This window comes from Schistocerca cancellata, chromosome 3 (genome assembly GCF_023864275.1).
Source record: "Schistocerca cancellata isolate TAMUIC-IGC-003103 chromosome 3, iqSchCanc2.1, whole genome shotgun sequence".
Classification (NCBI taxonomy): Eukaryota; Metazoa; Arthropoda; class Insecta; order Orthoptera; family Acrididae; genus Schistocerca; species Schistocerca cancellata.
This window is the reverse complement of record NC_064628.1, coordinates 836,876,884-836,902,586: the sequence shown is the minus strand read 5'-3', so window position 1 is coordinate 836,902,586 and position 25,703 is coordinate 836,876,884. Positions and strand designations below refer to the sequence as shown.

The following is a 25,703-nucleotide window of genomic DNA, read 5'->3' as shown; positions in this document are numbered from 1 at the left end:
CTAAAACTCAGAAACGAGTCAAGTCTTGGTATGATGAAGGGAGTTATACAGTGTGGTAGCCCTCTACTGCCATCCATGAGAAAAGTTCCCATTTTTACCTGAAGGATGTGCTTTTGAAGATATAAGGGCTGGGAAGTTTCACCCTCCAGAAATTTCTAGAACATTCCAGAACATTCTAGAATATTTGAGAATATTTCAGAACATAAGAGAGCATTCCTCAACATTTCAGAATGTTCTGGAATGTTCCACAATGATGTAGGATGTTCTGGAATGTTCATGAATATTCTGGAACATTCCAGAATGTTCGGAAACATCCCAGATCTTTGTGTAACATTCCAGAACACTCTAGAATGTTATAGAGTGTTATTGAACACTGTGGACCACTCAAAGTGATTTTGGTATGCTCTGGAATTTGTCGTTAGTGGGGGTACCCATTAGTAGGGGTGCATAAAGCATGACCTGTCATAGATTCAAACATGTTTCTTATCAGTGATGAAGGGAGAAACTGAAAAAGTAGTGTAGTAAGCGAATAAAATTAAACAGTGAAGTGAGTAGTCAAAGTGATACAGTAACTGAATATAAACTGAAAATAAAGCATGAAAAGTGTGTAAAGTGTATTTTTCAATAAAAAGTTGATTCGATTTATATTTTAGACAATGCCAAAATGTCAAAGAGGAGGAGATCTTGCCAGTTCTGAAAAAAAAAAAAAAAAAAAAAAAAAAAAAAAAAAAAAAAAAAAAAAAAAAATACAGACGACAAGTATGAAACGCATTTAAGTTTCCAACAAACAAGAATGAGCCCCATGAGAAGCAGAGAAACCAAACAGCAAAATGAACAGATTGAAGAATCAAGAATTGTGACACAATCTTATAATAAAAGACTGAAAACTCAAGCCAGCCATGAAAATATCACCCTATGAGAAGTGCGGATGAGGACAAGTACATAATACAACCTAACAAATGAAGCATTCTACTAACTATGACTCGACGAAAGAATTTAATGAACACAGACACATTATAATCGGAAAAAAGACAACATCAGCCAACTTTGCAATGTGAAAAAATACAGTAGACTAACACCAGGATTCTGATATATGAATGGAAAAAATTGACTCATAACTCCTGAAGCGAAGCTGAGTACCCCAGCTAGTGTATGTATAAAATTTGGTTGAAATTCCTCCAAGCATTCCTGAGTTAGGCTTTTATGTTATCCCTTTCCATCCTGACCCTCAGCTGCAGGGATACTAGTGGTGTCTTACTGTCACGGTAATTTCTCCACTGATACGCATACCAAGTTAGGTAGAAATTGTTTCAATCAATACACAGATATATTGATATGTCACTGCCATTGCTCCCCCCTGCACCACACATACCCACTTCTAGGAGTTCAAATTTATCAGGGCTGTCACCAATAAGCCTAGTGACCCCTAAATCTATGGATTTAGTTTTAATATTGGTTCTTATTGAACATTTTTATGTATCATTGATTCACAATTCCATGTCCTCCCATATGGGCAGTGTAGTTATACTGCACATCACAGCAGCTCTATACAAATAACGAGACACATGTATATGAGATTTGGTTGAAATTGCTCCAGACATTCCTGAATTCTTCTCCTGTGTCAACTTCTTTTCACTAATATCCCATGCTATGGGAGGTGAATGGTTCTTACCCCCTTAGAAGCCTTCACAGGTGCACACACAGCAAATCACCAAAGTTTCATCACAATCAGATGAATGGTGTAAACACATAGAAGATGAACAGACAAATATTTATTTCCATATATTAGATTTTTCATCTGAGTTAGCCTCCATTTTAAACATAATATATCACTGATCCCTCATACAAAAAACTGTAGCCTGTATTTGAAAGACAGTATGGCACAGAAGTTCAAAAAATTGCCATCCAAAATTGTTCTCACCCATCTGTTCTATACAATCTTAGAACATGTCCAGAGTTTAAATGTAAAGAGGTATCTGAATTAGGATGACATTCTCCATCCTAACCAGCATGGATTCCAGAAATGTTGGTAATCCGAAACCTGATTTGTGCTTGTCTCACATAATGTTCCGGAAACCATGGCTCAAGGTAATCAGATAGATGCAGAGTTTCTTAACTTTTAGAAGCATTTCTCTCAGTATCACACCAACACTTATTAATCATGTGGGGTATCAAACTGGATTGAGGATTCCTTTGTAGGTATAATGCAGTTTGTTCTATTGTTTGGAAAATCATCTATAACTGTAAAAGTAACTTCAGGTTTGCTCCAGTGGAATATTTTGGGACTCCATATGAATGACATTGGCAGAAAATTTTAATAGTAACCTCAGGCAATTAGTGGATGATGAAGTTATCTATAATGAAGAATTATCTGGAAAAAAGCTGCACAAATACTGAGAAATGTAAAATTATACACTTCACAAAATGCAAAGAACGCAGTATTGTCTGAACAGAATATCAATGAGTCACAAAGAGTCAGCCAGTTCATACGGATACCTGGGTGTAACAATTTGTAGTGATATGTAAAGGAGCGATCACATATGCTCAGTTACAGGTAAAGCAGGTGGCAGACTGGTTCATTGGCAGGATACTGGGGAAAAGCACTCAGTCTAAAAAGGAGACTGCTTAAAGAACACTCATGTGACCCATCCTATGATATGGCTCTAGTGTGTGAGACCTGACCAAACAGGTGTAATCAGCTTGAATGGACAAGAAGAGAGTAACACAAATGATCACCAGGTTTTTCTTACTCATGTGAAAATGTCATGTAAATGCCGAAATACCTGAACTGACTGCCACTTGAATATGGACACCAAGTATCTCACTAGTGCCTACTTACAAAATCCAAAGAGCTAATACTAAGTGACAAATATAGGAATACTACAACCCACAATGTACTGCTCCCTTAGGAATGGTGAAGACAAAATTGGACTAATTACAATGCCTACAAAGGCATTTAAGAAACCATTTTTTCCATGTTCCACATGTGTGATGGTGAGGGAAGAGATCCTAATATGTTCTACAATACATTTCATACTGGTCTGCACAGTAAAGATGTAGATGGAATTTACCATAATGTTTGGACTCAGAGATGTAAACTTTGCTTAACTGAAATGTTTGTATCAAATAGGTCATGATTTTGCTAGTATATAATAGTGTTATGGTTAGGTTAGGTTAAGTTACACAATGCTTTGTTTGAGGTACTGAACTGAAGCAGCAGCCAAGCAGCTTAAAAAGAGCAACATTGGTTTCTTTATGGTAGCTGTTTTTCTTGTAAATACATTTATAAAGTAATATAGAAATAATTACCATCATTCTCACTGTGAGGAGATTATCACTACTCATAACTGATTTTAGTATGCTTGGCAGAAACGACCTGCAGTGGCTGTTTCTGTATGTGGATCCAGGACTTGACTTGTCCCATCTCCCTTCATGATGGAATTTGTGGCTCACAATGTGGGAATGAATGACTCAGTTAATTAATAGATGAGGCCTTCATTCAACATTGATACATCAAGGACACAGCAATTTACCTTCTAAGAAGCAGATTTCTTGTTTTAATCAATAAAATGATTACACCTAAGCTTTGTTTTTCCACTTTTAGGCACCACACCACCACTACTCTGATCTAACAGGAAGTTTTGAGGAGCAGTGTAATTTTTTTCTTTATCAGTTCATTTAACAGCCAGAACATTAATGGTTGACAGAAATATTATTTCCTCTTTCCTCAGGAGAGTTCCACATAATTGGGGTGGAATGTTTTTTCTCATTGGCCTTATAGTTCCTGGAACTTGTGTCCTTTTATATAAGAATTCCATGAACAAGTTGGGAGAGCTTACCACTTACCCATACTGATAGTTTTCTTGTCCTCAAACTATGTCTTAGACATTTTGAGAACTCCCCCATAAGGATATGCAATGTAATTCCACACTGCAAGATCAGTAGTATACTAAAAATGTGACCAATTTGCACACTATGTGTGGTACCTTGAAGACTGACCATGACAGTTTAGCCGATGTTAAAAGCAGGATTGAGTATCAAAAATCAATTCTGGGACCAAAAAAGAACATAATCTCAATGGTATTGAGAAATCCAACAACAAGTATAAAGCTGCATTGAGATTAATAAATGGTCTGGCTGTGATGCAAGAAATGTTGTTGTTGTTGTGGTCTTCAGTCCTGAGACTGGTTTGATGCAGCTCTCCACACTACTCTATCCTGTGCAAGCTTCTTCATCTCCCAAGATGTACTGCAGCCTACATCCTTCTGAATCTGTTCAGTGTATTCATCTCTTGGTCTTCCTCTACGATTTTTACCCTCCACGCTGCCCTCCAATACGAAATTGGTGATCCCTCGATGTCTCAGAACATGTCCTACCAACCGATCCCTTCTTCAAGTTGTGCCACAAACTCCTCTTCTGCCCAATCCTATTCAATACTTCCTTGTTAGTTATGTGATCTACCCATCTAATCTTCAGCATTCTTCTGTAGCACCACATTTCAAAGGCCTCTATTCTTTTCTTGTCCAAACTATTTATCGTCCATGTTTCACTTCCACACATGGCTACACCCCATACAAATACTTTCAGAAATGACTTCCTGACATTTAAATCTATACTCGATGTTAACAAATTTCTCTTCTTCAGAAACGCTTTCCTTGCCATTGCCAGTCTACATTTTATATCCTCTCTACTTCGACCATCATCAGTTATTTTGCTCCCCAAATAGCAAAACTCATTTACTACTTTAAGTGTTTCATTTTCTAATCTAATTCCCTCAGCAAGAAATTCCCTCTTATGCAAGATATAAGAAAATTAATCTCTCTCAACAAAAATTCAATGGTTTTTATTACATCAGAAGTAGGAACTTCTATTATCAAATGTGATACCAGTTAATTAGAGTCACATTCACAAAATTTCTGTAGACAATCAACAAATACAAGTGTGTTTGCTTCCTCTCAGGTTTCACCTGTTTCCGCCATAAAAATAGTTGAAATTGTCAGAGAGTGTAGAAATATATACATATCTTGCAACTTACTGAAGAAAGTAATAGACTGGGGTGTGCATCTTCAAATTACTGTGTAAACAAGATTATGTCGGAGGAATATTGCTTAAATGTCTACCACACTTCCTGTAAACAAAAATGGAGATAAAGACTTTCCTTCAAGTTTCAGGCCAATTTCTACAGTTACAGCATTCTCTAAAGTATTAGAACATCCTAATACATTTATCTGAAAATTTAAGAACATATAACTGAACCTCAGTACAGTTTTAGGAGGAACCAGCTAACTGTTGATGCCATAGACTTTGTAATAAAATACCTCCTTCAGGTACTCAAGGACAGAGGCTTTATTCAAAATACTTTTTATTATCTAAGCAAGGCCTTTGAACTGTGTACAGCATACACCAGTTTAAGAAAGAAAACTCTCATGGTTTCAGAGACAACAGCCTTAAAGTATTATAATATCATTTATAAGGCCAGTAGCAGGTTGTCTATATTGGCAAAGAAATGTTCAGTATAGTTCAAGTTATGGTAGGTGTTCTACAGGGATCTAAGCTGGACCTTTCCTGTTTCTGATAATGTTTGCTAACTTGTCCTCATTTATTAGATCACAGACACTACTATATGCAGATGACACAACTTTTCTTCACAGTAGTAACAACATCAATAGCCATAAAACTTCTATTGGAAATACAATCACTCACACACTATTTGCTTCAGAGTAAAAGGGGTCCCTGCTGAATGAAAACAAAACTCTGCAGATGGTTATTACTTTAAGAGACAAGCCTCCTTCACATAGTTTTAGTTTCTTAAGATCTTGTTCGTATATTTAGATGATAAACTATCTTGGGGTTAGAATGTAAAATATTACAGTTTTAACTGCCTAGAACAATTTATCTGTTAATGCAATTTAGTTAGTTTCACACTCCATGGATCATTTGTACAATAAATTGTTATGATGTGGAGTGAGTCATGTTACATCCACATCACAAATTCATTTGTAAGTATGGCTACATGCTGACCATTTACAGATGATAGTAATACTTATCCACCAACTAATAAAAATTGTTCTACAGAATAGAAGAAGTTGTCAAGGAGACATTTTTTCAGTTTGTTTTCAAAATTTATTTTGCTCTCTGTCATCAGACATTTTATATCACTGGATAAGCAACCAAAAAATTTAGTTGTAGTGTTGTGCACCCCTTTTTATGCTAAAGGCAACCTTACTTGGGAGTAATGAATGTTGTTTTTCCTTCTGGTATTGTAATTGTGTACATCACTATCCTTTTGCACTGTAGTGAGTTATTTCCAATAAACTTCATGAGGGAATAAGTATCTGTGAAGCAGTAGTCAGAATCCCCAGTTTCTTAAACAGATGTCTCCAGGTGATCTTTGGTGAGAATCACATATTGTTCTAACTGCGTGTTTTTGAACAATAAAGATTTTTTTTTTTTATTGGAGATGATGTACTCCAGAAAATTATTTCGTATTACATTATTGAATGAAAATATGCAAAATATGTCACCTTAACTGGTTTGTCTGTCCCCCAGATTTGCTATGACTCTCAAGTGCAAATGTGGCTGAAGTTAGTTGTTCTAGTTCCAAAACATCTTTTTTCCTGTTTAACTTCTCATTAATGTGGACAACCCAAACATTTTGAAGTTTCCACCCTATTTATTATTTCCTCACCATGTGCTACATTTATCTTTGGCATTGTACCTCTAGATGCATCTTTTTAAACTAAGAGTGAGACCATTCGCAGAAAACCAGTCAATGATACTTTTAAGGATATTGTTTACATTTCTTATGTTGCTGTATGCATGCTTGGTCTGATTAAAATGCTAGTATAATCTACAAAAAGAACTAATTCTGCATGTTCCATGTTAGGTTGAAGATCATTTACATATATGAGGAACAACAACAGACCTAAGATTGTGGCTTGTGGGATCCCATACCTGATTAGAAGAATCTGATACATGGAACCCTCTGCCATACACCATACACTGGCTTTTGGGGTGTACATGCAGATGTAGACTTTTCCCTGATTGCATTGACTGAATTCCTAAGTACAACTTTCTGCACCCTTTTGATTAAATGTGACATTATTCACTGGTTTTCTGTTTTCTGGTTTTCTGTACCATATTCCACGAAACCTCAGTTCATCTAGAGGAATATTGTGATTCACACTGTCAAATACCTTAGGAAGGTCACAAAAAATTCGAACTAGTGTTATTTTTTTATTTTATGCTTGTAAAATTTGGTGAGTGATTGCATAAATGGCATTTTCAGTAGAGCAACTCTTCTGAAATCCAAATTGTGCTGTGCTGAGGATATTATTGTTGCTCAGAACAGATACTATTTTAGAATACCTTCTCAAAAATTGTGGAAAATGATGTCAGCAGTGAAACAGGTGGATAGTTATTGACATCTGTCCTATCACCTTTCTTATAGGGGCTTTTAAAATGGCTTGGGACTGGAATATGTGCGTCTATTTTTGGCAAAATTCACATAAATTTTTATGGACTAGGCATCTATTTTTGTCAAAAATCAAATCTCTTCTTTGTTTGTAAATGATTAAATGCACAAATTTAATAAATGATTACACTACATGAGTGTAAGCAAACAAAGCCTTACTTCTTTGAAACTGACTGATAAAAAAGTGCTGATTGGGAACTTTCTGAGTGGAATGTTTACTTTTGCCAAATCTTTTTATTTTGAAATTGTCTTTGTTTTCATTGCCTAGCTCTATTTAAGCTTTCAACAAACAATTGTTTTGCTGAAAAGCAGCAGCTATTTCCCACTGGTGAATTGAACGTGTCTCTGATTTAAGGTGTTTCTTGACATTACTTGTCTTTCCAACCCTACCCCAATTTGATGATTACAAAATCTGCACAATATTAATTTCTATCTTTCACAGACATTTATAGCCATGCAACCCATGCTTGAGAATGCTACAGACAGAGCTGACTAGACACTTAATGTAGAAGTAGAACAGAAAGTAGCTCTATTCGAAAGTTAGGGGAAGAATTTCAGTGCTGTCAAAAAATATGACAGATTTTGTTTTCCAACCACTATAGAGCAGAGTGTGGACATTATATAGTGGCATCTGGCAGTGAGCAAAAACAAACTACAATTTTGACCACCAGATGGAAGAGGAGTGGTGTGGGGAGTTAAGCAATGCCGTCGTCTTGCTGGGTAGCAGCCTACAGCTGTGTTCTGCAAAAGTAAAACTGATACATTGTCACAGGAATTGATTATCCCATCTAGTGTTGTGTTGTGTTGTGAAGTGAAATCCATGATGGACTAAGATTAATTGCTTCACTCATTTCTGAATAAGAAAACAATGAGCAATGCACAATGCAAAACATTCAGAAATGGCTAGTGCACAATTACTTCTTGTGGTTTTCAGAGTATTTTTAATGAGGTAGGTCAGGGCTGACGTCTAGCAGTATTTGACACAAATATAGCTCAAAATATTATATACCCAATTTGCCATGTTAAAAGTATCTGCATTATACCAATGTTTGAATTTTAGCTAACAAACAAATGTAAGCATTTATTTGTAATAAAATGCTAGTCCCAAGGGTGAGTACTACATTGCATCACATGTTGTGTATCTTAAATAGTAGTGTTGATACTCCTTAATGGAAATCAGTTAGAATAATTAATGACTCTAGAACAAATAGTTTTAAGAGTAGCTTACAGGAAATAACCTGGGATGAAATTTATAACAAACCAAGCACTGACATAAAATTTAATCTATTTTGTGATAACTTCATATCAGAGGAGCTTTCCCCGTAACTCAGTACCACTCAGGACTGGAGCAACTGAATTACGTACTCCGCCAGGGTTTCATATACCTCTCGTCCTGCCCTGAAATGAGAAATGTCCTGCCCACTATCCTTTGCACCTCTCCCACAGTCCTATTCCACCATCCACCGAACCTACACAATATACTCGTATATCCTTATGCAACCCATGCTCCCAATCCCTTACTTACCTCATGGCTAATACCTTTGTAATAGACCTAGATGCAAGACCTGTCCCATACATCCTCGCACCACCACCTACTCTGCTCCAGTCTGGTCACTAACACCACCTATCCTATGAAAGGCAGGCCTATCAGTGAAACCAGTCACATGGTCTACAAGCTAAGCTGCAACCATTGTGCTGTATTTTTTGTACGCATGACAAGCAACAAGCTGTCTGTCCACATGAATGGCCACCAACAAACTGTGGCCAAGAGACAAGTGTACCACCATGTTGCTGAACATGCTGCCAAACATGATATCCTTCATTTCAATGACTGCTTCATAGCCTGTGCCATATGGATCCTTCCCACCAACACCAGCTTTTCTGAATTGCACAGGTGGGAACTTTCCCTGCAATGCATCCTATGTTCCTGTAACCCTCCTCGCCTAAACCTTCATTAGCCACTGTCCTCTCCCATCCAGCCTCTTTCCTGTTCCCATTCCATCACTACACAGCCGGCATTCCACCACCAAACCCAGTCTTTTTATTTCTCTTCTTTTCTGCTACTTTGCCTCCCCCCTCCCCAATTCTTCCCTGCCCTCCGTCTAACCTGCTGCACTTCACTGTCTGCCACCCCCTACATAATATCCCTCCCCTTCCCCACCTCAGCCTCCTCCTTACCCCCACCCAGTTGCTGCTCCCATCATGTACTGGTCTACTGCTTCCAGTGTCGTTTCAGTTGCCTGAGACCGCAGTTGTGTGTGTGAGTTGCATTTGCACGAGTGTGTGTGTGTGTGTGTGTGTGTGTGTGTGTGTGTGTGTGTCTATTGTTGACGAATGCCTTAATGGCCGAAAGCTTTAATTGTGAGAGTCCTTTTTTTGTGCCTATCTGTGACTCAGCATCTCAACTCTATGATGGATAGCAACTTTCCTTCTCATTATATTGACACATTCCATGCTGGATTTTCCATTGCTTGATTAACTCATTAATTCATATAGTAGGAGTAGTCTATCAAAATATTAAATTATTCATTCCACAGAACTGAGCAGTAATAATATTGTGTGAAGTAGATAACCACAAACTTTGCAGAGGCCTCTTTCAGGATCTTGGAATTTTAACTCAACAAGCACCCATGATATGTAAAGTAAGAAATTGTGGATTTTAAATGAGATAATTCTTGATTTATATTTAAAAATCATTCCCTTGCCAGTAATAATTTTTTCAACATCTTAGACCATCAGTTTATTTATGTTTCTTTTTATAAACAGTATTACAATTATTAATGAAGATAAATCAAGCCCACAAGCAGTCAAAAAATGAGGAAAATGCTTTAAAGTGAAACTTTTCTTGTGACAATCAGCTACATTATTTACAAAAATACATTTTCTTCTAATGTTATTCACTTACTTTTTGGAGAATCACAAAAGCTTCTGATTCCAGGATGTATATCTCACCACTTTCAGTCCCAAATACGATACAGGAAATGGCATCTTCATCAGTCATTGATTTTTTAAGTGTTGATACACATGTTATTACTGTCTGAAAAAATCAATAATTATTTACAGATACACTTTAATACCTGTGAACAGTCACTACATAAACCTTCTGTCTGTACGATTACCTGTTTTTTGGGTGGCAAATTCTTCTGTTCTTCCACAAATTCTTTCCGCTTTGAATGGTCAAGGATAAGGAGTTGTTGTGATCTTTCTGTTAGGTTGTTGAACCCAATTTCTTGCCGAAGGTTTTGTAGAAATTCGTAGAAGACATCTGTTTCTAGGGATTGGTCTCTTACCTGAAATTATAACAACTTCTATAAAATGTAGTTGGCTGCAGCAAGTGTTACTGTAAAAGTAGTCACAAAGAATTGAATTTTATAAATTTTCTTGTTTTGGGGATGACAATGTCTGATGTGTCCTTGAGTCTTCGGCCAGATAATACAAGGTCTGTTCAAAAAATTTCGGAACTTTGTCCACAAAATTTATCTACACTTACTTTTTGTATATTGTGTATGGTGTCCTTCAAAGTACTCTCCTCCACAATTGATACACTGCTCCCAACAGCTTTTCCACTTCCAGAAACAATCTTGGTATGCTTCTTGCTGGATCATGCGAAGTGTCATCTGCAAATTTTCTTTTATCTCATCTATCATTGCAAATCTTTGTCCCTTCAATAGGGTTTTCAACTTTGAAAATAATATTAAAAAAAAAGTGCAGGGGTCTGGTCTGGAGAGTACAGAGGATGAGACAGCACAGTGATTTTATTTTTGCGCAGTAGTCACACACCTTCAGGGATGAATGTGCAGGTGCATTATCGTCACGCAAGAGTCATGAATTGTCTCACCATATTTCAGGCCATTTCTTTCTCATATTTTCTGGCAGGCAAATCAAAACACATCCTGAAAGTACTATTAATTAACAGTTTGTCCCTGTGGCACGAATTCATGATGAACTAATCATTCAAAGTCAAAGAATACTATCAATGTAACTTTGACATTTGAACTGAACTGATGAACTTTTTTGGTCTTGGAGAACCTTTCCTGACCCTTTGTGAAGACTGAACCTTAGTCTCAACATCATAACTGCAAACCCACATCTCATCACCAGATACGACTCTCTTAAGGAACTTCTTGTTCTCATATATGCAATCCAAATGCTCTTCACACATCGCAAGGTGAAGGTCTTTCTGGTCTTGACTAATGAGCCGGGGGACAAACTTGGTGGCAACAAGATGTATTCCAAGATGGTGTGTGAGGATTTCATGACATGATCCAACTGAAATGTTACATTATTCTGCAATCTCTCAAACAGTCTGTCTTCAATTGGCACACACAATTTTCTTGACATTCCTGACATGAGCATTGTCAGTAGACATCTAAGGGCATCCTGAACGAGGATCATCGTTAAATTCCTGTAGGCTTCCTGCATCATTTGGTGTGTTTCTGTAAATTTTGTCTTGAGTTTCACACAAAATTTAATGCAGACGCATTGCTCCTCAAACTTTTCCATCTCGAAAGTCACAAATTGTGGGGCACAACATCCTACTCAATACAGCTCTGAACAATAACTAAAAAATGTAAACAGTGAAACTTTCGGCAGTTACACATGAAACATGTGCAGGGATGTCAAGTGCATTTCGCTCCAACGTATCATTGGCATGAAATTACAAATGTTCCAGAATTTTTTGAACAGGTGTCATATTGCTAGACAATAGTATCTGACAGAAAACGTAAGAAGGGATATTTTGTATCACTGAAATAATGTTTGTTGTGGAGTCAGACAGTAGCAACCAGCTGAGACTGAAGCAACAACAGGGAAGCAACCAATTTTGTGACTTTTGTGAGTTCCTAACCAGGAGTGAACTGTAAAATTTCATCTGTGTGCTTTGATACTTTAGTTTCTTGAGTTTCTGTATGTTAATATAATATCTATATAATAGAGGGAAACATTCCACGTGGGAAAAATATATCTAAAAACAAAGATGATGAGACTTACCAAACAAAAGCACTGGCAGGTCGATCCGCTCCCGGGATTGGAATGACTCCTTACCCTCTCCCTTAAAACCCACTTCCTTTCGTCTTTCCCTCTCTTTCCCTCTTTCCTGACGAAGCAACCATTTGTTGCGAAAGCTAGAATTTTGCGTGTATGTTTGTGTTTGTTTGTGTGTCTATCGACCTGCCAGCGCTTTTGTTTGGTAAGTCTCATCATCTTTGTTTTTAGATATATTAATATAATATCTAATAGACACAGTTCTTGCTTTTTATCTGTGTTGGAAAGTAAACCAGTTTTGTGACATATTACAAGTTGCAAATGATGAGCAAACTATTTCATCTCACCTGAGTGCTTCAGTAGTTCAGCTTTTGAATCTCTGCAACTTAACCTACTTTATTAGACACAGTTCTTGCGTTTTCATCAGGGTCTACAGTAGAGTTCTGCAGCACATGTCGATAGTCCATTTGTCTTTAGTAGCGTAGTTTTCCACAGTCTTTAGTACGGATAGGGGCTGTGATTGTTGTGTGTGGATCTGAGCTGAGTTGCTGACACTTTGCTCTTCGATCCAGGTTGTGACGGCTTTGGTTACACAGCCTGCAGCTGCAGCGTGGGTATCACTGTTGCGGGCCCGACATCCAGCATGTCTGAGTCCTCTGATCAGTTCTCACTGGTGGCCAGCCCAGTTACTGCTTGCACTGAGGTTGGCCCCTCTCCTGTGGTCAAGTGAGAGGTTGCCTCGGGGAATGGAAGGTAGACAAAGACTTCCCAGACGGCTGCACACATGGGCTCCCCAGTTAGTCTGGCGAATAGGTGCTGTCTGTGGCTGACACTGTCACTCAGCCAGATGCAGTCACCTGTCCTGTTTCAGGGGAAACCTCTCAGGCTGCAAGATGTGGGCAATCACAGAGAGTGAGCTTATTGGTAGTTGGGAGCTCCAATGTTAGGCGCATTACGAGGGCCCTTAGGGACATAGCTGCCAAGAAGGGGAAGAAAGCCAATGGGCACTCCAAGTGCATACTGGGTGGAGTCATTCCAGATGTGGAACGGGTCCTTCCAGATGCCATGAAGGGCACAGGGTGCAGCCAACTGCAGTACCAATGACATGTGTTGCTTTGTATCAGAACAGATTCCCTCTGATTTTGAGTGGCTAACAGAAGTGGTAAGGGCTGCCAGTCTTGCTTGTGAGATGAAAGCAGAGGTCAGCATTTGCAGCATAGTCAACAGGACTGATTGTGGACCTTTGGTACTGAGCTGAGTGGAGGGCCTGAATCAGAGGCTCAGACGGTTCTGTGAGCGTGTAGGCTGCAGATTCCTCAACTTGCCCGATAGGGTGGTTGGGTTTCGCGTTCCACTGAATAGGTCAGGAGTCAACTACATGCAAGAGGCAGCTACATGGGTAACGGGGGTTGTGCAGCATGGACTGGGCAGTTTTTTATGTTAGAGAGTCTCGGGAAAACACAAAAAGGGCTTTAGTCTGAAAGGGTACAGACCAAACACAGGAAGAACAGAGATACATGAACCATCAGTGTAACAGTTGTAAATTGTCAGAGCTTGTCTGTTGCTGTTAGAAGTAGTTCATTTTGTCACAAAATTGAAGTAGATAGTTCCTGTGATGTAGTATGGGCAGAGGACATTCTTGGCAAATGGAATAAAATAATAATCGAATCCTTTTACTGACCTCTCAATTCAGGTGATACTGCTGCTGAAAGGTTCAAACATGTACCCGACTCATACGATTATAGTTGGTGGTGACTTTAATTTACCTTTGATATGTTGGCAAAAATACATGTTTAAATCTGGAGGTAGGCATAAAACATCATCTGAAATTGTGCTAAATGCATTCTCTGAAAATTATTTCAAGCAGTTAGTTCTTGAGCCCATGCAAATAGTAAACAGTTGTTGAAACACACTTGACCTTATAATAAAATGTGGCGGAAATATTTTTGTGTGGTGAAGTTTAGGATGTGTCTTTGCTTAACACAAGAAAAACAACGTGTCATGTCATATTATGTATATCCTCCACCAAATAAATAATACATATCTTGTGTAATCTGGGGTGCTGCTTCTTAATGCTGCTATAGAATATTACTGCAACAACAAACGAGTCACGCATTGGTAGAAATAAGCTCCCGTATTTCTTGTTCACAAAGAGTTTTATTTCGCATGCTAGATGTTCAGCAGTGAACTGCATGTGTAAAATTGACTTAACGGTGTCTCATGAGTGATGTAAGACTGACTTCAGACAGACCTCTGATTGATCTCTGGCAGCATACAAATCGCCTGTTTATATGATCTTAAACAATTACTGTCATTGTTACATATTAAATTTTTACATACATCTTCCCAAATTACATAGAAATATACATGAATTAAAAGTGAATAATTTCGTGCAAAGACAGGAAAGAATCTGTTTCTATCAAGACTGTAAATTATACGTTTTATCATTGCAACAATATATTTCATTAATTTGCATATATCATTTACTTACTTAAAGAATGATCACCCTATCATTTACAGGTGAACGGGGCAAATAGTTTTATTGAATGAAATGTCTAGATTCAATTAATTAAATTTTGTATGAGTGAAATTTTACATTCCTACATAGTTCTAATTACAATTCCATTAACCAATACCAATTAAAATACAAGTATGGTATGCTTAATTCTGACTGAAAAATCATCATGTCATATTTCTATTATGGATTCAAACAACTTTTTAGTCTGAAAACAAAAGTAGCTGTCTCTTGATGACTAGAAATATTGGAACTTAAATCATTAATTACTCCATAATTACAATAGCAAAATTATTTCTACCATATACCTGAAGTTTGTATTATGTACAAATTGTGATAGTACATTAACTTTTAATCCAATATGTTTCCTTTATTTGGTATACTGGTGAGGTCCAATGTAAGCAATGTCAAAACAATAGCTTAAATTAGTGCAAATTACTAATTTTCTACAATATATATATATATATATATATATATATAGTTATAATAGAAGGAAACATTCCACGAAGGAAAAATATACCTAAAAACAAAGATGATGTGACTTACCAAATGAAAGTGCTGGCAGGTCGACAGACACACAAACGAACACAAACATACACACAAAATTCAAGCTTTCGCAACAAACTGTTGCCTCATCAGGAAAGAGGGAAGGAGAGGGAAAGACGAAAGGATGTGGGTTTTAAGGGAGAGGGTAAGGAGTCATTCCAGTCCCGGGAGCGGAAAGACTTACCTTAGGGGGAAAAAAGGACGGGTATACACTCGCACACACACACATATCCATCCACACATATACAGACACAAGCAGACATATTTGAAGACTATATATATTCGAATCCAGATAAACAGAAAAGACAAAATCAAAGCAGCAGTTTAAATTGGTGTAAATTACTGATATTACACATATGACCTCTGCATAAAAGTGGGCATGAAACTAGAAGAGGATACAGGATCCCAAAAGGGTTGTGGCATTACAACCTCTTAGCAACAAATAATCCTGAGCTAATACCAATACAGAGATTAGTGAACATAGGGTTCTCATAGCAAAATTGAATAGTGTAACTCCCAAACCCTCCAAAAATAAATGAAAAATATACCTATTCAAAAAAGCAGATAAAAATTGACTGGACTTCTTCCTGACAGACAATCTCCACTCTTCCCAAATTAACAATGTAAGTGTATATCAGACATGACTTGAATTCAAAGAAATAGAATCGGCAGCAATTGAGAGATTTGTAATGCGTAAATTAACAAACAATGGAGCTGATCCTCCTTGGTACACAAAATAGGTCAGAACACTGTTGCAGAAATAACGAAAAAAGCATGCCAAATTTAAATGGTTACAAAATCTGCAACATTGGCATTCTTTTACAGAAGCTCAAAATTTAGTGGACTTCAATGCAAGATGCTTGTAATAGTTTCCACAATGAAACTTTCTCTTGAAACCTGACAGAAAATCAAAAGAGATTCCGATCATATGTGAAGTTACTAGCACCGAGGCACAATCAATGCCTTCTCTGCACAATAGCAATGGAAATACTATTAAAAGACAGTGCTGCCAAAGCAGGGTTAGTAAACCCAGCCTTCCAAAATTCCTTCACCAAAGAAGACAAAGTAAATAGTCCAGAATATGAGTAAAGAACAGCTGCCAACATAAGTAACATAGAAGTAGATATCCTCATAGTGGTGAAGCAAGTTAAATCACTGAACAAAAGCAAGTCTTCCAGTCCAGACTGTATACCAGTTCAGAGTAGCTGATACAATAGCTCTGTACTCAACAATAATACAGAACCATTTGCTTGATGAAAGATCCATACCAAAAGACTGGAAAGTTGTGTAGATCATACAAATATTTGAGAAAGGTAGTTGGGGTAATCTACTAAATTACAGGCCCATATCATTAATGTTGATATGCAGCAGAATTCTGGAACATATATTGTGTATGAACATTATGAATTACCTTGAAGAGAATGGTATATTAACACACAGTCAACACGGTTTTAAAAAAAACATAATTCTTGAGAAACACAACTAGCTCTTTACACAGACAAATTGCTGAGTGCTACAGAAAAGGGATTTCAAATTTATTCCACATTTCTAGATTTCCAAAAGGCTTTTGACACTGTACAACACAAGCATCTTGTAATGAAATTGCGTGCTTATAGAAAATCGTCTCAGTTACATGACTGGATTCATGATTTTCTGTCAGAAAAATCACAGTCCATAGTAACTGATGGAAAGTCCCTGAGGAAAACAGAAAAGATTTCTGGCGTTCCCCAAGGTAGTATTAAAGGTCCTTTGCTGTTTCTTATCTATAAAAATGATTTAGTAGACAATCTGAGCAGCTGTCTTAGGTTGTTTGCAGATGATGCTGTCATTTATCGACTAGTAAAGTCACCAGAAGTTCAAAGCAACTTGCAAAACAATTTATAAAAGATATCTGTATTGTGCAGAAATTGGCAATTGACCCTAAATAATGAAAAGTGTATGTTCATCCACGTGAGTGCTAAAAGGAATTCATTAAACTTCAGTTACACAATAAACCAGTCAAATCTAGAGGCCGTAAATTCAACTAAATACATAGGAATAGCACTTATGAACAACTTCAGTTGAAGGAACACACAGAAAATTTTGTGGGGAAGGCAAACCACAGACGGAATTTTATTGGTAGAACACACAGAAAATGTAACAGATCTACTAAAGAGACTGCCCGCACTGTGCTTGTCCATCCTCTTTTAGAATACTGCTGCATGGTGCAGGATCCTTACCATATAGAATTGACAGAGTACATCTAGAAAGTTAAAAAAAAAAAGGGCAGCATGTTTTGTATTGTAACAAAATAGGGGAGAAAGTGTCACTGAAATGATACAGGATTTGGGGTGGACATAATTAAACAAAGGCATTTTTTGTCGCAGTGGAATCTTCTCATGAAATTTCTATCACCAACTTTCTCCTCCGAATGTGAAAATATTTTGTTGATGCCAACCTACATAGGGAGAAATGACCACCTAAATAAAATAAGGGAAATTAGAGTTCGCACGGAGAGATAGAGGTCTTTGTTTTTTCCGCTTGCCATATGAGATTGGAATAATAGAGAATCATTGTGAAAGTGGTTCAATGAACCCTCTGCCAGGCACTTAAATGTAATTTGCTGAGTATCCATGTAGGTTCAGATGTAGATTAAATTGTTTCCAGTTTCTAGTCACTTTGTGTCTTATTTAGATATCAGAGAACAAGGCACAGCTTACACATAGTAATACCGATGTTTATTAGCAGAAGAAATACTTACAAGTTTCAGGGATTATTTCTGAAAGTACCTACACAATGATTGCAGTGCTGTATTTTAGATCAACATAGTCATTTCCAGTAGTCAGAAGCCATAAAGTTGCAACCAATCTTCGTCTAGTATTAACTGCTTCTCTCATGACACAGTTCTGCTTCTCAATAAATGGAGTTGCCAAACATAGCAGTGCAATAAAACTGTCATAGCCCATTCCTGGATCACTGCTAAAAGCTTCATCATGTAGTTCTTTCAATAATGTCAGATCTCTATTTAATTTTGTTTCAATAACCAACTTTTAGCACATATATTTTTTTATTAATGTAGGTGCTTCTAAAAGTGTCATCAGTGCAATTCTGATTCTTCACTCTTTTGATAAAATAGGAGGTATGACCCTTCCACACATGTGCACTCAACATACACTAGGAGCTGAATGAGAAAATCAAGCAATATGTCTCACCCTCAGAATGCCACAATGAACTTCATCAGGCTCACAAAACAAATTTGTCTATAGGGTGCTTTATCCAGATGGTACCATGGACATGGCAATACCAATGAAAGATGGGCACCTGGACTACAACTGTGTCCTGATGCAGTGCCTAAATGCTGGGTTATCACAGAGGTACAGCTTTATTTCCTAGTCTTTACTAGCTGCTGCATGTTTGTCAACTGTGTACTATGGACTGAAGCTGGACTTGAGCAAAGATTTTGCTTGTAGCAAGCTGCTAATGATTCATATTGTTGTTTTTTGTGATGAGTGTGAGCTTATTTCCTGAAATTTATTTGGATGGTACTTCAGAACAATGTAATGTGCTACTCCAGCAAACTGTAGTCAGTGATGCTCAGTTCCATTACCTGAGTACTTGAGTCTAATGTGCATGTAAGTTGGTATGAAATATATCTCTGTCTAATGCAGACACAATGTACTTCTACATACGTACTCTGTGAACCATGGCACATGGCAAAGCATACCTTGTACCATGGCTGGTCATTGCCTTTCCTGTTATACTTGCAAATGGAGTGCACATGAAACAATTGTCTGCATGCCTCCATATACAAGCCACAGTTTCTATTATTGCCTTTATGACCCTAGTACTAAATGTACATTGGTGATAGTAGAATCCTTCTGCAATCAGTTACATATGCTGGTTCTCTAAATATTCTCAATAGTTTTTCATGAGAAAAAAGTTGTTTTTCCTCCAGAGATTCTCATTTTTAGTTCCCGAAGCAGCTGATCTCACCTGCTGATAATGAATCTAGCATGCCTCTGAATTTCCTAGCTGTCTTCCTTTAAGCCAACCATATGGGGATCCCAAACTCTCAAGCAATAACCAAGAGTGGTCACAGATAAGCTGCATTTCCCCAAATTTCTCCCAATAGGCCACAGTCTACCTACCACATGCCTTCCTTAATACCGAACTTACATTTTCATTTCATTTCATATCACTTTGCAATGTTACAAACATATATTTAATCACAGTGCATTTGTATCTACATTTAGAGGAAGCTGCTTACCGTCAATTAGAAATTCCATCTCAGTCATCTTATATCACTCAATGACAACGCTTTCCTATACACTCACATGGTACCAACAAACAGTAAAAGAACACGTTGCTGCTCATACTATCCATCAATTTGTTTACATGTATAGAGTAGAAGAGTGGTCCTAATAAACTTCCCTGGGACAGTCCTGATGATACCATTGCCTTTGATGAATACTCGCCATCCAGGATAATTTACTGGATACGATAATCCTCCACCAAGTGTTCCCTTAGCTAACCAGTTTTGTTGCCTTTGATGACATGAAATAAGAGTGAGCTTCAGATGCAACAACATTTCAAAGTATTCCTAGTATTGAATGGAAATTCACAATACTTTGTATTTCATTCTTGATCCACAACTGATATATCTTTTTGCTATGGAAGTTATGTACCTTGTCTAAACCTGCAGTTTTATCTCTTAAGGAAATGTGTGACAGTACGTGAGTCTATTCTTTTAAAAAAATGTCATATTTTAGTCACTAGACTACAACATTATTGATGCCATCATTAATCGGTTACTAATTTACAAAAACTGAGAAGAAAGTAGGAACTTTTGTGGGCAAATGTACATACATCTGAAATAGCTCAGGTAGTCAATTTTCAGAAAATGCCACATGTACCTAAAATGTGAATAATCTCCAGTTTGTAGGTCATTTAAAAAGTGCTTTTAGAATTGTGAATCTACACCATCAGTCTCTGGTAGGATTTATACACACACAGGTGACCCAACATTGAGGGTGTAGCATCTCTTCGGTTCTTTCTGAAAACATACCAGGGCAGGCTGCCTACACAATCATGACACATGTGCACCATGTCACAAATGAGGGCAAATCACTGTTCTCTGCCAAACCCAGATGAGCCAACCACAGGAGATCAGGTCGATTTGGTCATGAGGAATCCTGTGCTGTATAACCCAGGGATTCCACAGCAGTGGAAGCTTTTCTCTTAAAAATAAATTTGGCAGAGATACATGGAAATTCAAGCCAACACAGGAACATTTGTTTCAGTTATATACTTGTCTATTTTTTTATAGCTTAGGCTCCCTATCATTGTCACCTTCAAACCAATGCCTTCTCACTTGTGACCAAAGGCACTTCCAATTAAAAACACCTGTCACATTAGAAATATATTATAAATAATTAATTAAAATATACACTTTTTTAGCAATCAATATCCCACCAGCATTAATTATTTTGGACTGGATACAGTCACTCTTTTTCATTTTTCATTTCTAGAAAAGATCTATTTGTTTCTGGTGCAATTCCTTTTCAGGAATGTGAAAATTGGTAATTAGCATTTATGCACTTTTATTTCCTCTGTCTTTCCTGTGCTAATAATTTTTAGGCACATACTACTTTAAAACAGAATAAAAATCCCTTGTTGTTGAAGCACAAGTTATTTATTTTACATTATGAGTAGATGTCACACAAGAATGAGAACAGTAACCAAATCTTGGTGTAATAGAAAAGCTGTGTCCAGAAAGCATGTGATACTGTTAGTAGTGAAACAAAAATTTAAGAACTGTTATTTGTATTCTAACTCAGTTAGCCCAGTGATGAGACTGGTTGCAAGTGTGCAAGCACATCCTCTAAATACAGCAACTAATTTTTTTGTGATAGCGGGCTCGCTTCCTGATAGCCTTTATGTTGGACACCAAACTCATTTGATAAATACAACATAAAGAGAGAAAAACATTTAATTGAATTTTACGGAAAATGATAAGTGATAATTGATCTTGTTAATGAGTAAACAAGAATTTGTTAATCGATGATATCACTTTGTCAGGCACCAGTCGAGAGACTACAACAAAAGGGAAAGTTTCTTATTCACATTATAAGAATCACTAAGGTTAAGTGCAAGTAGACCAATTGGTTTTCATGCAACATATCTGACATGAGGGGAAGTTCTACAGTTTTTTTTAGTGGGCTCTTGTGACTACCTGTTTACAAGTCTCACAGATCGGGTGCCTGTGAGTGACCATGGAGTGCGAGCCAGTTTCTAAGGATGATGTGCATTTCTCCACCTACAAGAAGGGATCAGTGACTCTGCTTGCTGTCTCTATCTATCAGCCCCAGCCACTATCAGCTGCCACCCTTTTCCATCTGCTGGCAGAACCTCATGCGCTGACACCAGCTGCCTACTACTGCAGTCCAGCCTATTCCACCCCTCATGTGCCATTCCTTCTTTAATGTTTGCATAGTCACCTCACAAAGTAGGTTTTCTATGTACAATGATTAGATTGAGGTTTTTTTTTTTCACAGTGTCAGGTATAAATGACGATTAAACCAAAAGGCTATTGAAGGAGAAGGACAGATTTTTGATTCTTTTCTAGAAGTTAGCATGTTTTTTAATTAATATTGAAAAAGAAAGGAAAAGATAGATTTCATATTTTCTCCATGATACAAAAGTCCTAGAGCATGAGGACATCAGGTTGACAACAATTCTGGAAATAATTAACAGGTTGGAAAGAGGTGTCACAGCTGCAATGAAATTGCAAGGTGAATCAAATGTACGAGGGCTGTTCAAAAAGTAACATTACTTTTCAAATTGTGCAGACAACATACATTTGATTACTGATCTTTTTTTATGTTGGTACAATTGTCCTGAACATATGTTCACAATTTCAAGTAGCATACTTTGTTTGTTTTTGACACATAGAAAGGTTAGACATGTTTTAGTGTGCTTGGCAATTTTTGATTGTTATAAAAAAATGGAGCAAAGAATTTGTATCAAATTTTGTGTGAAAAATAGAATCAAGTGCTCTAAAACACTTGAAATGTTGATGGTGGCATATGGTGAGTCTGCTCTAAGTAAAAAAAAAAATGTTTACAAGTGGTACAAGCTCTTCGAGATGGCTGAGAAGATGCCAGTGATGAACCTCGCTCTGGATGCCCCAGCACATCAACAACAGATGATAATGTCGGAGCTGTGAAGAAAATTGTTTTCAAAAAATGGCAAATCACCGTACAGAAGTTGCTGAGGATGTTATCATATTTGTCGGTTCGTGTCATGCAATTTTTTTAGATGTTTTGGGCATGAGATGTGTGTCAGCGAAGTTTGTACCTAAACCTCTCAATTTTGACGAGAAGAACCATCACATGAGCATCGCTCAGGAGCCCTTGAATAATGATAATAATGATCCCGATTTGCTCAAAAGGGTCATAACTGGTGACGAAACATGGACTTATGGTTATGATGTTGAAGCCAAAGCCCAATCATCCCAATGGTAGCATCCTGGAGAGCCAAGGTTGAAAAAAGCATGCCAAGTTCAATCGAATTTCAAAGTTTTGCTCACTGTTTTTTTCAATTACCCTGGTGTAGTGCATCATCAATTTTTGCCTCAAGGTCATACAGTCAATAAGGAGTATTACCTTGATGTTATGCACCATTTGCATGGATCAATGTGCAAAATCATCTGGAATTGTGGAAAAACAATTCAAGGCTTTTGCATCTCAACAGTGCACCTGCTCATTCATTGTTGCTTGCAAGAGATTTTTTGGCCAGAAACAACACAACAATCATGCCTCAGCCACCATGTTCACTGGATTTGGCCTCTGCGACTTTTTCATGCTCCCAAAACTGAAGAGACCTACGAAAAGATGAAAACTGTCAACAATTGAGGAAACAAACACTGTATCACCGGAAATACTCACGGCTGTATCAAAAAGTGCTTATGAGAAGTGCTTCAAGGATTGGAAGAAGCATTGGCACAAGTGTATTGTATTTGAGGGGGATTACTTTGAAGGGTCAACATGAATATTGATGAATAAATAAATATTTTTTCATAAAAATATAAAGTCACCTTACTTTTTGAACACGTTTTGTACATCAGTGTTTGCTATTTGAGATGTCTCTAAGGGGACTGAAATGTATGTTTTGCATTTCAGATGATTCTATTGAATTGATAGGTTTATACATCCATGAAGGGTGTGTGCTCATTTCACTGCACAAAAGTGTAGCATGGACTGAGATGTTTTACAATTATTGTAACATGTTTAGAATAGTGAAAACAATTCAAAAGAACTGTACAAATCAAAGGCAAAATCTCCTGACTGCTGATCTAAGGACGAAATTCTACAGAATTATATGAGGAGGTAAACAAAAAATCCTTCAATCCCCTTCAAAGCACTTTCCGCTGATACTAAAGCATGTACCCACTCTTTTAGTCCATTGTCTGAAATATTTTTAAAATTCATCTTTGGTGATGCTCAACAGTGTCTCCATTGGTTTTTTTCTTCACCACGGCAATGTTGACAAAACATTTTCCTTTCATGTCTCTTTTAATTTGGGAAAAATAAAAAAAGATTCCGAGGTCCAAGATCGGGTGAATAGGGGGGTGAGGCACAGGAGACATGCCATTTGTGGTCAAAAATTGACATGCAGATAGGTCTATGTTGATAGGGGCATTATAAGAATAGAAAAACCAGTGATCTGACTGCCACAAATCAAGTCTCTTCTACCACAAATTGTTATACGGTGTTTTCAAAACTTCTAGGTAGAAAGCCTGATTAATTATCAGAGCCTGTGAAATGAACTGTGGGTAGATGACTCCTCTTGCATCAAACAAAGTAATCAGAACTATTTTAAAATTTGACAAGCTTTACAGCAGCAAGGTGAACTTGAGCCTTTCACTGGCTTGATTGCTGGATCGTTTCAAGGTTGTAACCATAGCGCCATGGTCCATCAACTCTGATGACTTGGAGAAAATGCTTTAACCATTTTAGATCACTAATTTCAAAACATAGCATGCTTCCCTGTATTACCAATGTTCAGCAGTCAACAGCTGAGGAATGAATTTGGCAGTCACTCTTTTCATTTCCAAGACCATATCACAATCTCTAAATAGTTCCTCAGACTAGTCTGGATGTACAAAAAGAAGCAAGCAGGTGACTTCAGTTTTATATTAAGAGAGGGAAGATTTAATAAACAACAATGTAGGAATAGACAGTTTGCTACTTATCGTGAGGAAGACACATCAATTTGCTGACAGGCACAATTAATAGACACTTACATAAAGCTTTTGGCTACAGCCTTCATCAGTATGAGATACACACACACACACACACACACACACACACACACACACACACACACAAGCTAGCACACATCATGTACACACAACCGCCAACTTCAGCATCTCAGGCCGGAATGAAACTATCATGTGGATGCAAGCAGCAATCTGGAGGGGGCGGGGAAGTGGAAGGGATAGTAGTGTACAGTTGGGAAGAGAGATGTACACTGTGTTGTACGAATAACTCCCATCTGTGCAGTTCAAGCTGGTGGTGAAGGGAAGGATCCAGATGGCTCAGGTAGTGAAGCAGTCATTGGCCACATTTGGCAGCGGCCGTTCATAATGGAGGACAGCTGGTTGAAGCTGTGCAATGATTGCAGCAGAACTGGTACATGACATGCGTGCTTTCACAGGTGGCCTGACCCCTTATGGGGTAGGATAAACCTTCAGCAGCACTGGTAAATGACATTTGTGCTTCCACAGGTGGCCTGACCCCTGATGGGGTAGGATAAACCTGAGACGGGACTGGAGTAGGAAGTGCTGTGTGGGTGGATTGGGCTGGTTTTGCACCTGGGTCTTCCACAGGGGTATTATCCTTGTGGCAAGAGGTTGGGATTGCGAGTGACATTGAGATGGACTAGAATGTTGTGGAGGCTGGGTGGGCAATAGAACACCACTTTATTAGGGGCAGGAAGTATCTTGGGTAGGATGTCCCTCATTTCAGGGCATGATAATAAGTAATCAGAGCCCCAGCAAAGGATATGGTTCAGTTATTCCGGTCCAGGATGATACTGGGTGATGAAGGGGATACCCCTTTGTGGTTGGTTCTTGGGTTCTTACTGCTACCTTTCCCAATGTTCTTCACACTACAAATCCACTACCTCATTTGTCATATACCTTGT

The 25,703-nt window shown here is 37.7% G+C and overlaps 1 protein-coding gene across 4 annotated transcripts in view; it reads right to left on the bottom strand.

The window, feature by feature from the left end:
* The window catches only part of LOC126177106 (Bardet-Biedl syndrome 1 protein homolog), a 130,343-nt gene that overhangs the window by 55,744 nt on the left and 48,896 nt on the right, over positions 1-25,703 (bottom strand). For all 4 annotated transcript variants that reach the window (XM_049924371.1, XM_049924369.1, XM_049924372.1 and 1 more), the window contains 2 exons: positions 10,594-10,764; positions 10,380-10,511 (listed from right to left, as the gene is read on the bottom strand). In XM_049924371.1, coding sequence (XP_049780328.1) covers positions 10,380-10,511; positions 10,594-10,764 — 303 coding nt within the window. The remainder of the gene's footprint in view (positions 1-10,379; positions 10,512-10,593; positions 10,765-25,703) is intronic.